This window comes from Pelodiscus sinensis, chromosome 3 (genome assembly GCF_052426305.1).
Source record: "Pelodiscus sinensis isolate ZL-2025 chromosome 3, ASM5242630v1, whole genome shotgun sequence".
NCBI lineage: Eukaryota > Metazoa > Chordata > Testudines > Trionychidae > Pelodiscus > Pelodiscus sinensis.
Genome location: NC_143054.1, coordinates 38,775,401 through 38,790,017, shown reverse-complemented (window position 1 = coordinate 38,790,017; position 14,617 = coordinate 38,775,401). Strand labels below are relative to the sequence as shown.

Here is a 14,617-nt window from a genome sequence, read left to right as displayed (position 1 = left end):
TTGCATAAAAGCATTTGTGCCACAGTGCTTTTTCCCGAATGGGAGAGTCATTGTATTTGCGGAAGAACACTGACAATCTTACATTAGATCGTCAGTGTTCTTGCGCAAATTCAAAGCGGCCAGTGTAGACAGCTGGCAAGTTTTTCCACAAAAGCGTCTGCTTTTGCGGAAAAACTTGTCAGTCTAGTCGCAGCCGTATACTAGTCAAAGTTAAAAATGCATCTGTCAGATGAGAGACTAAGGGACAGATTTTTAAAGGAATTTAAAGGTATGCTAGCTTTTGAAAAACCCATTATAGGAGCCTACCTGCATAGTTAGCCACCTAAATACTTTAAAAAACTCTGCCTTAGGGCTTGTCTACACTAAAATACTACAGAGGCACAGCTGGGGCCATTGTAACAGAACTGCTCTAGAGCTTCAGTGCACACATTACCTATGTTGTTGACAGGACTCATTCTCCTGTCGCTATAGGTAATCTACCTCCCTTATGGGCAATAACAAGGTCATAAGAAACATTCTTCCATTGATCCCTCACAAACATAGTTAAACTAACGTAATTTTCTTTCAATGAAGAATCAGAACGCATATCATATATATCCAATCTATACAGACCAGACCTACATATTAATGGTTTTCTCTTCTATTCAGAACTCTTCTTAGAGTTAAAAGTCATGTTTCAGGAGAATAAACTTTGGGGAATTTCTCAACAAAAATTAATTTTTTCCTTTACAAAATTTGAAATGTCCTATTTATTGTTAAAACAATCCTTATATCAGGTATATCAACAAATTATAAACCACTTATTTTAGTCAAATGAAAAAAAATGTTAAAATCAGCTAACTTTCAAACATGTCAGCACTTCATCCCACAGCACAGGTGTCTGATGACATTAATGGATATTATGTGCACACATTTGTAAGTTTTGTTAAAGCTAGCTGTACTGTAATCCTTTACTGTTTTCAAGATAGTGGATATAAAAACAGATTCTCAGATTATGTCCATATGTGTATGTATATAGCAATTTATTAAAAATCTGAACATCTTTTTTACTATTCTATCATTCTACAGTTGTTAATGCAGTTTATTCTGAACTATTTTATGTGCCTGACCAAGAGAATAAGGGGAATAAGCACCAACTTACTCCTCTGTGGAAGCTACCTTATCATGGTGGACAAGTCAATCAATGCAGCTGAGCTACTGCACCAGGGGTCGTAACCTGTGCCTGATGTAAGTCTGGTGCAGATTATGACATTTCAGAAGAAGCTAGTAACCAGGAATCAGAATGTGGCTATGAATCACAATCATGTTCCTGGTCTGGTCCTGAAACAGTTCACATATGTGCTGTCCTTGGCTCAGGGCTTATGGGAAAGCCACAAATAAGCCTTTAATCATTTTAAAAATTTACAGTGAACCCACTCCTGCTCCAGTTGAAATCAACAGCAAATCTGCCACTGGTTTCCATCATGTATAGAATACTGCAATAGTACTTTGTTTTTGTACAGTATATTTGCAAAACATGGCAAAATTGACAGATTGTTCCACAATGACCTGCTGATAAATTCCTGCATTATGGATACAGTAGGTTTTTTAAAGTTCCCCTTTTTAAAATAGAAAATGGAATGTCTTTTACCTTGCATAAATAAATATGGCATTATACACTGGTTACTGCTGATATTGTGATATTGTTTTCCCTCCAATTTGCTAACAAAATTCTTCTATTTAATGAAGCCAAACAGATTTTACTTGAATTGAGGTTTTTTATTATTACTGTTATTATAGAAGTGTGTGTCACTAAAGTACTGTATGTATGGTAATATGTACAGCAACATTGGTGGAGAAAGGAGAAATTGTTTCAGTCTCACTCTTTTCACTTGTTGCATTTCTCTCAAAATTTCAAATTTCAACCATTCACATTAATAGAAATACCAGAATTTGAACTATGCTGCCAGTTTAAACATTAACCCCTCAAAATATTTAAATGTGTAGTATTGTAATGGTACATTACAAAAAAGACAAAAATAAAAACCCACTAGAAGCACAAGACTGTCTCCATTATGTAAAGCTTAACTCAACAATATAATATGTATAGTACTTATTTGATAGACTACACATTAAGGATGCCCAGAAGAACATATTATACAATTTTTAATCAGTGTGATACAATATACTTGATACATGGGAATGTTGCTGTATGGAAAGCATCGTATTGATAATCAAAATTATAAATGACACAAATGTGGTATCACTGTATTTTTTCTTTGGTGTATTTATATTAATGACACCTGGTTGTTATCATCACATGAAAACATCACAGAAAAATGACCTAAGCCATTGTGGCTTTCAAGAAGATATGTGACAAAGTTTGGTGAAGCTTACTTTTGGTGATCTCCAAGTGGTCTCTGTCCAATGGATTTTAATAATGACTCTGGTCGAACTGCTACCTTTGGTGATGTTTTGGGGCTAGTGTCAGAATCTCCGCTTTCCTCATCTCCCATGGCTTTAATATAACTCCCACTTCTCATTCTCCTGCAGGGGATCTCCTCGTCTTTACCGCCAGCAGGGTACCCTCCCCATTCATCTTGAGGCACCTGGTACCAAACACAAAATATGCAGGAATCTCATCATATTTTAAGAGACAGCCTTAGATAGTCCACACTTCAAAGACAAGCCATTTAGGTTTGACCCTTGAGGCATGATGCCATTGGGTAAAATTTTCAAAAGTTCCTAAGTGACTTAAGAACCTAAGTCATATTTTTTAAAGTGGCTTAGGCACAGAGGAGCCTAAAACTCATTGAAAGTCAAGCACTATTGAATATTTTACCCATTATCCTCACAATGAGATTCTGTAGTCTTTCAGACATACCATCACTAATTAAATATAAAAAAAGCTGCATGTAAATAACATTAATTCTTTCACAAACTGATGGAATTCAGAGAGATTGCTAATGTTTATAATTTAAACTCGTATGAAACAAGTACAATTGTAGGAGCTATCTGCAGTAATATTTCTTAAGAATATAAATTACTCAGAGAAGACTGTAATATAATCTTATTCTATCCCAGTAAAATAGGCAGATAATTATTCATACATACAATTTAGGAAACTTTTGAAATGCTCATTATTTGTAAATACTAAACAATCCATCATGCTTCACTAGTTTTGTACATTAGGAGATCAAGGTTCAAATTCTGACTTGGGAAACAAGTGAAAAAGAGTTTGATGGCTACATGTTCATAACTATTTGCATCATAAAGTTTCCAAATAGTTCAGCATGAGATGAAGTCTCTACCCAAAGAAAACTCAGCGTTGGAAGCAGCACTGTTTTAAGTCATTATCCTGGTCAGAGAGCTCAGCATGTTGGAAGATCAAGCTCTTTATCAAAATAATGCCTTCAAAATAATTATGTAGATATACTACGAAGTTGGCAGACTGTAAGAGACTAAAGTGGAGAGTTTGAAAAGTTAGAAGGCCTAGTCAAGCCTGTCAACTTAAACACATTTGAGGCTGATCCAAAGGCCATTCAGCTCAATGGAAAGACTCCCACTGACAGACCTTGCATCAGATCCATGGATTGTGACACTAAGGGTATGTCCACATTACCACCCTAGTTCGAACTAGGGTGGTAATGTAGGCAACCGGAGTTGCAAATGAAGCCCGGGATTTGAATTTCCCGGGCTTCATTTGCATAAAGCTGGGCACCGCCATTTTTTAATGTCCGCTAGTGCGGACTCCATGCCGCGCGGCTACACGCGGCAAGGACTAGGTAGTTCGGACTAGGCTTCCTCGAGGAGTAACTCGAGGAGTAACTACCGTTTCATGAGGAGTAACGGTAGTTCGGACTAGGGTGGTAGTGTAGACATATCCTAACAACTCCTCACCCTCCCAAATGCACTCATAATCTACATTTAGGGTGATCAGGGCTTGTGCTGTGGCCCCTTTCAAAGAAGGTGAAGGGAGAAATGGATGAGGAATACAGTGAGATAGAAATGAGAGAGCAAGAGAGTGTGAGAGCGAGAGAGAGAGAGAGAGATGCTGAGCTAAAGAGAGAGACAGCCACACAAGCTCTGTGAACACTAATGATAACGCCTGACTGAGCCCTGGTCTACACTCAGGGGTTATTTTGAAATAACAAGCAGAACGTCCACACTACCAAACCCCTTATTTCGAAATAACTGGCTGGTTATTTAAAAATAATAACTCCTGCTTTCCATGAGGAATAATGCCTGTTTTGAAATTGTAATTTTGAAATAGAGTGAGCTCCCCGCCCTCCCGGCAGCCAGCACTCCCACAGCACCCTCGGTTGCCTCTGGCTGACAGGGAGCAGCAGAAGGCCACCTGGAACCAGCTGTCGAGTCAGCACCAGGCCACCTGCTTCTGCCTTACCTTGGTGATAGCGCGCATAGCCTTGTGCATGGAGCGGGCCACCAGCCATTTCCCCCTGTTCTGTCCCCCCCCCAGCTTCTCCTCCTAGCTCTCCAGGGGCCGCTGAACATGGGATAGTGGGACCTCCAGGGCAGCCAAGACCTCTAGAACTGAATAGAGCAGGCGCCACTCCTAGCCCCATCCTTGAGCCCCCCTTTTCCCATTCTAGGTTATTTTCCCAGTTCTTTCCCTGTTTTATATCCCTCAAATAAAGACAGTTGTTTGTTAACCAAAAAATGGTGTTTTTATTTACTCTCTGTGGGGGAGAGTGGGAGGGGAGAATGGAGGGCAGCCTAAGGCCCATGAGCATGGCACTGCTTTGCAGCAGCTCCAGCTCCATGATGTGAGTGCTATAGTGTCCAAAGGGCAACCAGAGCACACTGTGTCAGAGTGGGGAGTAGGAGCGGCATATGAGACACAGACATAGAGAGGAGCCCCTGAAAGCACATGTCTCAGCTTTCCTGACCAAGCAGCCACAGGAAGTGTCTGCTCTCCTAATGCATTCCCCAGAGTGCTTCCGGGAGCTCTAAGACTAAGGCAGGGTCCAACTAGAGTGGACGTGCTATTTTGAAATAATTCTGAGCTATTTTGATGCTGTCTTGTAGTATGGATGTGCTATTTCGACTTTGTTATTTCAGGAGTTATTATTTTGATTTTACTTATTTTGAAATGATTTCCTAGTGTACAGCGAGGACAAATCAGAAAAGAAAAAAACATCTTGAAAAGACAAATTATTTTAGAGAAAAATATACTTCGAAGCATTTTAAAAGAAGAAAAAAGCATGAAAAAAATGAACATGAGGGAAAACACAGGCACTAAAATAGAGGAAAGAAAAGATGCAGCAAGAAGGAAGAATAACAAATAAAACAAAAAGTTCCTATATGTAGCACAGGAACAAATCTTAAAGTTAGGCAGCTCTGGATTTTGGAAGGTGGAGCTGGGAAAGCTAAAAGAATGGGGTGAACATTTATCCGGAGACCTGAGCTCTTTAGATACAACAAATCACCCTAATTTTCCTGTTAAAATCAAACATATATGGAAGTTCTCTGTGTGGAAGGATATCCAAGGTTTTCTGAGAACTCAAGAATATTTGCAATATTAGTCCTGTGAACCTATGTAGACTAACAGATTTATAGGAGCATAAGCTTAAGTGGGCAAAGACCACTTTTGCAAATTCAGACTAACATGGCTACCCCTCTGATACTTGCAATGTTAGCGTAACAGATGGACATCCCCAACATTTCAAAAAATAAATACTTTTTCTTGAAACTGCATTACAACACAACAGGTATTCTCGTGACTGCCATAGACTGAATGCTATACTGCTAAAGAAATAGACCAGTAAATTCATTACAATGAAGTACTTGATATCAAACAAACTTACTTATACCTTTTATTTTGCTTCCATTGTTCAGATGCTGGCATGGGTACAAACAAGGATCAAGTAACAGGACAGCATTTTGGTTACTGGCATACAAGTGAGTCCCTATGTGCCTATATTAAGGATGAATTTCAGCCTCTGATTTAAACTTACTTTTCCAGGAATTGATAACTTAGTGTAACAACTTAATTTTGGTCTAAGCTTTAAATGCTATGTTTCAACTTTAAGATGATTTATAAAAAGTGTGAGCAAAATCAGGTCGGCTGTTCTTGAGCTATTCAAGTATAAAAGCCTACTTTCCCCATATCCTACAATGTGAAATTCTGTAATTTCACTAACTCAAAAATGGCTGAAAGCAAAACACCTTACAAGTTTATATTTTGAGATTCTTACTTGCAGCTCAACGTTTAACTCAAGCCTAGCTTGTAAAGTTATGACTGTTTAAAACTTGCAATTTCATCCTAAGGGCAGTTCTAGCTAAAAAGCTAAGCTTTTTACAGTGGTAAACAACTTTCCCAGGACAAGTTTTCCACCATTGACACATAATAATATTTCATCCTGTTTGAGTTGATTAGATTTGTATAGCTACTAGACCTGTAACAGGTAAAGTTGGTTTTGCTGTTAGGTTCACAACAATATTGGAATCATCGAAAGGACTCCATCAAATTATCCTTGACTTTACTATATCAGAGAGAGCATATATGTATACCCAAAGCCACTCTGCCCCTTTAACATTAAGAGCCACTTACTGGCTACCAAAAGAGCCTTGTGATTGAAAGAAGGTGTCAGGAAATCCAGTCCTCAAAAAAGGAGGAAACGTATTGGAAGATCCAGGAGAGAGAAGAGGCAACCAAGCCCACTGGAAATGACAGCTGTGAGTAGGAGTTTCTGGATCCTGGGTAGAAGGAAGGATGTTGCCTAGTAGTTTGAAGGAAACATGTTTTAATGGAGACAAATTTCCTCACACGGGGTATGATCCAAAACCAGAGAAGTTAATTGGAGTCTTTCCATTGACTTCAAAGGACATTGCATCAGCTGTGAACGTCCTACAAAATTTGAATAACGTGGCAATACTCATGCTCAGGTGTAGTGTGCACAGGTTCAAAATTCACTTCAGCTCTTTGCTCAAGTGTCATAGGTTAAACAATTGAATTTTTTTTTAAAGTTCAGCTCATCTCAGGTGCCAATCTGTTCTGAACTGTTGCCCACAGAGCTACACTAATGCATGAACATATTTCTCTTTTTTATCATTTTGAAAAGCTAACAAAGATCTGCTACAGATAATGTAGAGGGTATTCAGTGTATGCATTCCAAATTGTGAAAGTGGTTTTACAGCTTGCAAAAATGTCTTTTACAATAGTTATCAGTTTCTGAAAATCCCATCTGCAGGGTTTGCAGCTGCTAATTGGGAATAATTATCCTAATTACCTACTTGCATATAGTGATGAGTGCCGATATTTATACTTTGTAAAAAGCCTTCTTCCTGTTCTAGATGTTCATATAAATTCCCGTATCTGCGGGTTTTCATCCCCAAGGCAATAGGACTGCATATTATCATGAGTTTTCCTTCAAAAGAACAATAAACTGACAAGATCCAAATCTTTTCATTTAATTTGTCCTTTGCTGCTGATTTGGTTATAACAACTAATGGACAATGATGAGTTTTCTTTAACAAATTCTGTGCTCTAGTGGTATAAGGAGAAGAAGAGAGTGCACAAATTAGGAGTTCTCGTCATTCTTATTTATTTTATTTATTTATTTAAATATTTTTACCCTGCCTTTCTATTTAAAATCTTCAAGGCGGCTTACAAGAACAAACAAACAAACAAAAACAAATATATATAAAAACTTACAATATGAGAATTTAAAATATGAGACCTCAGAGGGACATAAGCAGCTAAAAACATATAGAGAGGAGGAACATACACATACAGACTCAAACATTAATAAAAGCATGAGTAAAAAGGGTGGCTTTAGCCTGACGCCGGAACAACGCTAGTGTTGGTGCTATGCAAATATCCTGAGGAAAAGAATTCCACAGCCTGGGAGCAAAAGCCGAGAACGCCCTGTTCTGCGTAGATGTTAATCTTATCTCCACAAGTAGGGGAACACGAAGCAAAGCCTCCCCAGCTGACCTCAATCCCTGAGCAGGTTAATATGGGAGAAGATGGTTCTTCAGATACCCTGGACCCAACTCATTTAAGGCTTTATAGGTCATAACTAAAACCTTAAATTGTGCCCAGAAACATATTGGAAGCCAGTGCAGCTGCTGAAGCACTGGCATAATGTGCTCCGTATAACTAGTGTTGGTTAAAACTCGAGCAGCCACATTCTGGACTGGTTGAAAACTCGAGCAGCCCATTCTTATAGCAGTGTTCTACTGTGGGACCTCAGGTTATTAGCCTTGGGTGTGTTTACACTGTACCCAGAGCTTGAAATAAGCTACAAAATTTGAGCTACAGAAATTGTGTAACCTATTTCAAGTTAATTTCGAAATAGATTATTTCGAAATTTGGCACTGTATACACAGTGCCAAATTTTTAAATAGAGCCATATTCTGAAATGTCCCTTGCTCCTCATGAAACGAGGTTTACAGGGAAATTGGAATAGCAAGGACATTATATTTTGAAATAATAAGTTTGCTGAAAAGATATGGAATAGCTATTTTGTGATACTTCTGGTACCCTAAAATAGCTCCGCAGTGTAGATGTAGCCGTAGGGTCAGATTTCCGAAGGGTGCAACCCCAGCAATTTAGATCAAATTTTGACATCAGGATCAGCTTCCATTTATGTGCATAGCTAAATTCCAGAGTTTCAAATGTGTTCCACACCCACAGGGCTGGACTCATAAAAATCAGGCTGCTTATTTTGGGTTTAAAATGGGCTCTGATGGCTTTTTGACAATCTGGTCTCAGTTATGGGTACAGAGTACTTTTGCAAATCTGACTGTAACCTTTAATGCCTCAAAGTTAAAATAGGTATTATCTCTCTCACAGAAACACTATGATATTTAAATATCATGTAAATGTAAAATGCTTTGAAATTTTCAGATAAATAATGCTATAGAATCATAATTATCATCAAACTCTTACTTTATTAAGACAAATCTAAAATCTTATCAACAATCTGTGCTTGCAATTAGGCTAGAATATGGCAGATATGTATAGCATAAGGACAAAAGGTATCTGGCCTACTTAGAATATTGACATAAAATTAACGTTATAACACAATCCTATAGTTACCAAGCCTGTAAAATATTTAGTTTAGCCAAATTAGAATTTAGGATAAATTACCGTAAGTAAGTAAATAAATTGTATCTATGTTTGGGATAGGCTGGTATTTTGAAAATATCTGCTGTGTTCAGATACCAATGTCTATGGGTATGTCTACACTACCCCGCTAGTTTGAACTAGCGAGGGTAATGTAGTCATCCGCAGTTGCAAATGAAGCCCGGGATTTGAATTTCCCGGGCTTCATTTGCATGAAGCCGGCCGGCGCCATTTTTAAATGCCGGCTAGTTCAAACCCCGTGCCGCGCGGCTATATGCGGCACGGAGTAGCTAGTTCAGATTAGGCTTCTAATCTGAACTAGCTTCACTCCTCGTGGAATCCTAATCCGAACTAGCTACTCCGTGCCGCATGTAGCCGCGCGGCACGGGATTCGAACTAGCCGGCATTTAAAAATGGCGCCGGCCGGCTTCATGCAAATGAAGCCCAGGAAATTCAAATCCCGGGCTTCATTTGCAACTGCGGATGACTACATTACCTCCGCTAGTTCGAACTAGCGGGGTAGTGTAGACATACCCTATAAGACTCCAATAGATGACAAGTTGATCACTGATATGCAGAGTGAAACACTGGAGACTTCCTTAAGGTAATTGCCTGTACATGATAGGTGATAACATGACAAATATTAATGAGTATAAAGGGTACTAATAAGTTAGCCTATGACAAATTGGACATGCCAAAATTAGTGGGGCATTGACGTTCAAATATAGAAAGGCAGTTAAAACCTTCATAAATATGTAGGAACCTCACTGTCAGCATAAAATATTATAAACCCTGTATTACACTATGTGTCTTTTGAGGTGTGAGACTCTAGGATGATGACCACTGGTCATTGCAGTGTGCATTGTTTTGATGGTTAACATATATAATCATAGAAAGAGCAGTATGTAGTCTCTTCTGTGTACTATGGGATCCCCTTCTATTGATAACCTGTGTACTGCAGTCAGTTTTAGGGGTAAAAGGCTCTAGGATTATAGTAGATGTAAATCCTCACTTTTAGGTAGATAATAGGTTAAAGTAACCTGTTACTATAGATAAGACTACACATGTAATTATTGCTCTCATATAAAGCTTTCTAAGTTTGATCAAGAAGATGCCACAACAAAAAGGAGAGAGCAAGGACTAAAATTTTAGATGACAGATTTCCCCTTCAGCAAGGATTTCTTCAAGAGAACACAGCGTGGCACTTCATAGATTGGGCAGATAAATGGATGAACTAGAAGCTATTTCTAGAGGGGTGGAGAATGTCCTTTGAGCGATGAAGAAAACTTCACAAGATGGCTGAGGACCCATTCAACAGGCACACTAGTGTTTTTGAAAGATCCACATGCCTGTTCACAGGGTACTTATAAAGTACCCAAAGGATCAGCAACTATTCCTAGAAGCATCCATTCCAGAATCTACATTAAAGCTAATGCCTACACTCTGATTTTGTCATGCACATACATGTCTAATTTGGAGGAATAGTGCATAAATTAAGGTAGACATTGGTGCCTCCCTGAATGTTTACTATTTTTTATTTGCTGAGTGGGAAGCAGGAACTTTATTGAGCTTATTCTCTTAAGAGTTAATAGAAAGCACCCAGATTTCCTATAAAGAAGGGTTAGGAGAACCAGAGGGCATGTCTACACAGCAGTGTTATTTTGAAATAACTCAAAGTATGTCTACACTACCACCCTAGTTCGAACTAGGGTGGTAATGTAGTCAACCGGAGTTGCAAATGAAACCCGGGATTTGAATTTCCCGGGCTTCATTTGCATGTTGCCGGGCGCTGCCATTTTTAAATGTCCGCTAGTTCGGACTCCGTGCCCCGCGGCTACACGTGGCACAAACTAGGTAGTTCGGACTAGGCTTCCTATTCCGAACTACCGTTACTCCGGGCATGGAGTCCGAACTAGCGGACATTTAAAAATGGCGGTGCCCGGCAACATGCAAATGAAGCCCGGGAAATTCAAATCCCGGGCTTCATTTGCAACTCCGGTTGACTACATTACCACCCTAGTTCAAACTAGGGTGGTAGTGTAGACATACCCTCACATTATTTCAAAATAACAGAGTGCGCGTCTACACAGCAAGCCCATTATTTCAAAATAATTTCAAAATTACAGACTTCTTACTCTGACTGCTGTAATCTTCATTTCATGAGGAATAAGGGAAGTCGAAAGAAGAATGTTCTACTTATGACTTCCTGCAGTGTAGACAGCACTAAAAGTCAAGTTAAGGTACTTCGACTTCAGCTACGCAATTAACGTAGCTGAAGTTGCGTATCTTAATTTGACTTTAGCCTACAGTGTGGACATACCCTTAGAGGTTTGCATAGAGCCAGCAGTTTCTCATGGGAAAACTGCCAGGACTAGTCTAGAATCTATTTGCTAGACCTTGCCATTGATTTTCTCTTGGACTTTTCCAGTTTATTTTCTCAGAGAACTCACTTTGGTGGCCTGTTCATGCAGAAGAAACTAAACTAGAGAAATTCTGGAACAAGAAGAGGAAGCTCAGTCATGAGCTTTATGTGAGGCTGGAGATTTTTAGTGACATAGGAATTGCTGTTTGGAAAAACAAAAAAAGACAAAAACACTACCCCTATCTAAATGGCTTCTTCCTAGGGTGGTGGCAGCTTTAGAAACTCAAACTGAGGGGAACTGAGTAGACTATTCCTGGAATTATATGTGAAAGAACAAGATGAATATTGGGAACCTAATTAATAATTACACTGAGACTCGGATTCCTAACAGCTTCTTTCAATGCTGGCTGCTTTTTGCCTGAAGATTCTCCTTCCTTATTACTTTGTGACTTTTCTCTGAATGTAGAAGGCTATGCTTTTGGAGCATTCTCCTCATAAGCATCTAAAAGGCTGTACTTTTTATAGAAAATAAAAAACAAGAGGCTCATTAGGTACTGACTGTTTTCCTTGATTTGCCCTATCTTTAGAGTGACTGTCAGAGTGACTTGAAATGCTAAAATTGCAAGTCTTTTCACCTTAGATTGTGGATTTGACAGGTTAGTTCCAGTTTCATGGGCCCATTTTTGAAGGAAAACTTTTTTTCCTGAGAAAACACCAATCCTCATGAGCAAACTGTTTTTTTGAGCCAATTACTGGATCAAAAACAAACAAAAAAAAATAGAAATTCTATGAAAAAATATATATGTAATTTACCATAAACATAAAAATGCAAATGACTGTATTGTCACAAATCTTAGAATTGGAGGTCTCTAACAAACAAATTTTGACTATGACTCTTTGGCTGTGTCTACACTGCACCCCTTTTCCAGAAAAGGGATGCAGATTAGACACATCGGAATAGCAAAATCTACGGGGGATTTAAATATCCCCCATGGCATTTGCATTTACATGGCTGCCGCTTTTTTCCGGCTTGGGGATAAACCGGAGAAAAACGCCAGTCTAGACGTGATTCTCCGGAAAATAAGCCCTTTTCCGGAGGATCTCTTATTCCTACTTTCAAGGAATGTAAGAGCGCTCTGTTCCTTGAAAGTAGGAATAAGAGATCCTCCAGAAAAGGGCTTATTTTCCGGAGAATCACGTCTAGACTGGTGCTTTTCTCTGGCTTATCCCCAAGCCGGAAAAAAGCGGCAGCCATGTAAATGCAAATGCCATGGGGGATATTTAAATCCCCCGTGGATTTTGCTATTCCGATGTGTCTATCTGCATCCCTTTTCTGGAAAAGGGGTGCAGTGTAGACACAGCCTTTATGTTTTGGGAGAAAGGAGAAGTTACAGTATGAAGCTATATATAAAGAAAGCCTTGTTTCCTTAATACGTAACTTTTTATCTCCTCAACACCCTTCTCAGTGCACGTACAATTCTCAATGCCCGTATTTTATTTAGTTATTCTGACCTTTTTAAATGTGCTGATTCATTGCTCTACGTACATGGATTATATAATAAAAAAATTGAAAAAGCTCTATTAAAGATGCTAAGAATTCCTACTCGATATTAATGAAAGCCACCCCCTCAATTCCCTTCAAATTTCATAAGCCGCCCCTGACCCTGACATGTAAGAGAACAGAGAGCTCTTACAGCATGCCCTCAAGGTCAACTGTCTCCCTCAAACAAGTGGGAGTTAATTTCAGAGCTGAGGACTCCTTGGTGGCAGTGTCCTGCCAACGACTCTCCCACTTAAACCAGAAGGATGTCATCTTACGAACCACATCTGACATAGTATCACATTCAGATGGAGGTGGTTTGATTGATCCTAAACCATTTAGGGCTTTTATAGGTCAAAAATCACACCTTCAGTTGCACTTGGAAATGACCTGGAAGCCAATGCAGATCACAAAGCACAATCATAAGATGCTGTGTGTAAGTCACGCCATGAAGCAAGTCAGCAGCTGCATTCTGTATTAGCTGATATTACCAAACTCTCCCTCTCCCTACCACCCCCCGCCCTGGCAAGAGTAGCCCCAAACAGAGCCCAAATATAGTACATAAAATTTGAGGTGAAGACAACATGGGACCCATGTATTCAGGGATTACTTTATCCAGAACAGAACTGTGCTCCAGAATCTCAACATAAACTGAAAGACATGACTCTAGTGTAAATATATTAAATGTTACCTGTGTTACCCTTCAGAAAGCCTTGAAGAAAAAGTTTCTGTCTTCCCCTAGCCTTACCAGGATCTGCTTGTTGACGTAGCACTTCATTTTCCAGCTTTCCACACAAGCTGAGTTAACTGAATTATGGTGTAAATTCTAGGGAGAATCCCCCCCCCCCCACCACCTGCCCCAAACAATATATCTTGCTCCCTAAGGGGAACTGGAAACATCGGTAACGTAGGCTAGTCAGCTGGCCTGCCTGGATGGTGGAGCAGCAGACTAGTCCAAATGGACTAGAAAAATGACCAAACAAACCTGACAATAAGTTTCCCTGGCACATGAAGGAGGAAAAGGCTTTGAATGACGTAGGAACCTTATCCTGGAATGTGGAGCCAGGATATCTACAGGATATAATGGGAAAAAATCCTCATCCTTTCACTAAGGCTACATTTACATTGCTGCTTATTTTCAGGCAGAACAGCTCTTGCCCAAAAACCCCTTGCGCACTTCATTTGCATATGTTCTTGCACAAGAAAGTGCAATGTAGACGTAGCCTAGAAGAATCACTGTAAAAATACTCTGATGAATTTTACATCTATTAGTATTTTAAACCAGGAACCATAATATTGCCATGGTTCACTGAGGAAGTGGGAATAAAGGGTATTTCATGGTGACAGACAAAATTGCATTGTGTAGAATTTAAGGGTGGCAGTTGTGTGATTTGTTTTCATTGTGCCACAGAATAGATGAAGTTCTGGGCATGAAGATTTGGAAGTAAAGGGTGCCCTCCCCCACCCCACCCGCCACAAGTCTTCTCAGGCAAGGAAGGCTAAATAAAACTTGCTCTTCTGGATTTGCTCTTCTAAGGAGCTACATCATTCTACCTTTGCATTTGTCCAGTTACTCTGCCTCCAATCATGTTTCTTCCCTCTGTGTGGCCACAAAGGCCCTACCTGAAAAATAACTGATATA

At 39.4% G+C, this 14,617-nt stretch overlaps 1 protein-coding gene across 1 annotated transcript in view; it reads right to left on the bottom strand.

Annotated features, from left to right (window-relative positions):
- The window catches only part of DLGAP2 (DLG associated protein 2), a 466,399-nt gene that overhangs the window by 101,863 nt on the left and 349,919 nt on the right, over positions 1–14,617 (bottom strand). Inside the window, exon 6 of the mRNA XM_075923576.2 lies at positions 2,377–2,588. Coding sequence (XP_075779691.1) covers positions 2,377–2,588 — 212 coding nt within the window. The remainder of the gene's footprint in view (positions 1–2,376; positions 2,589–14,617) is intronic.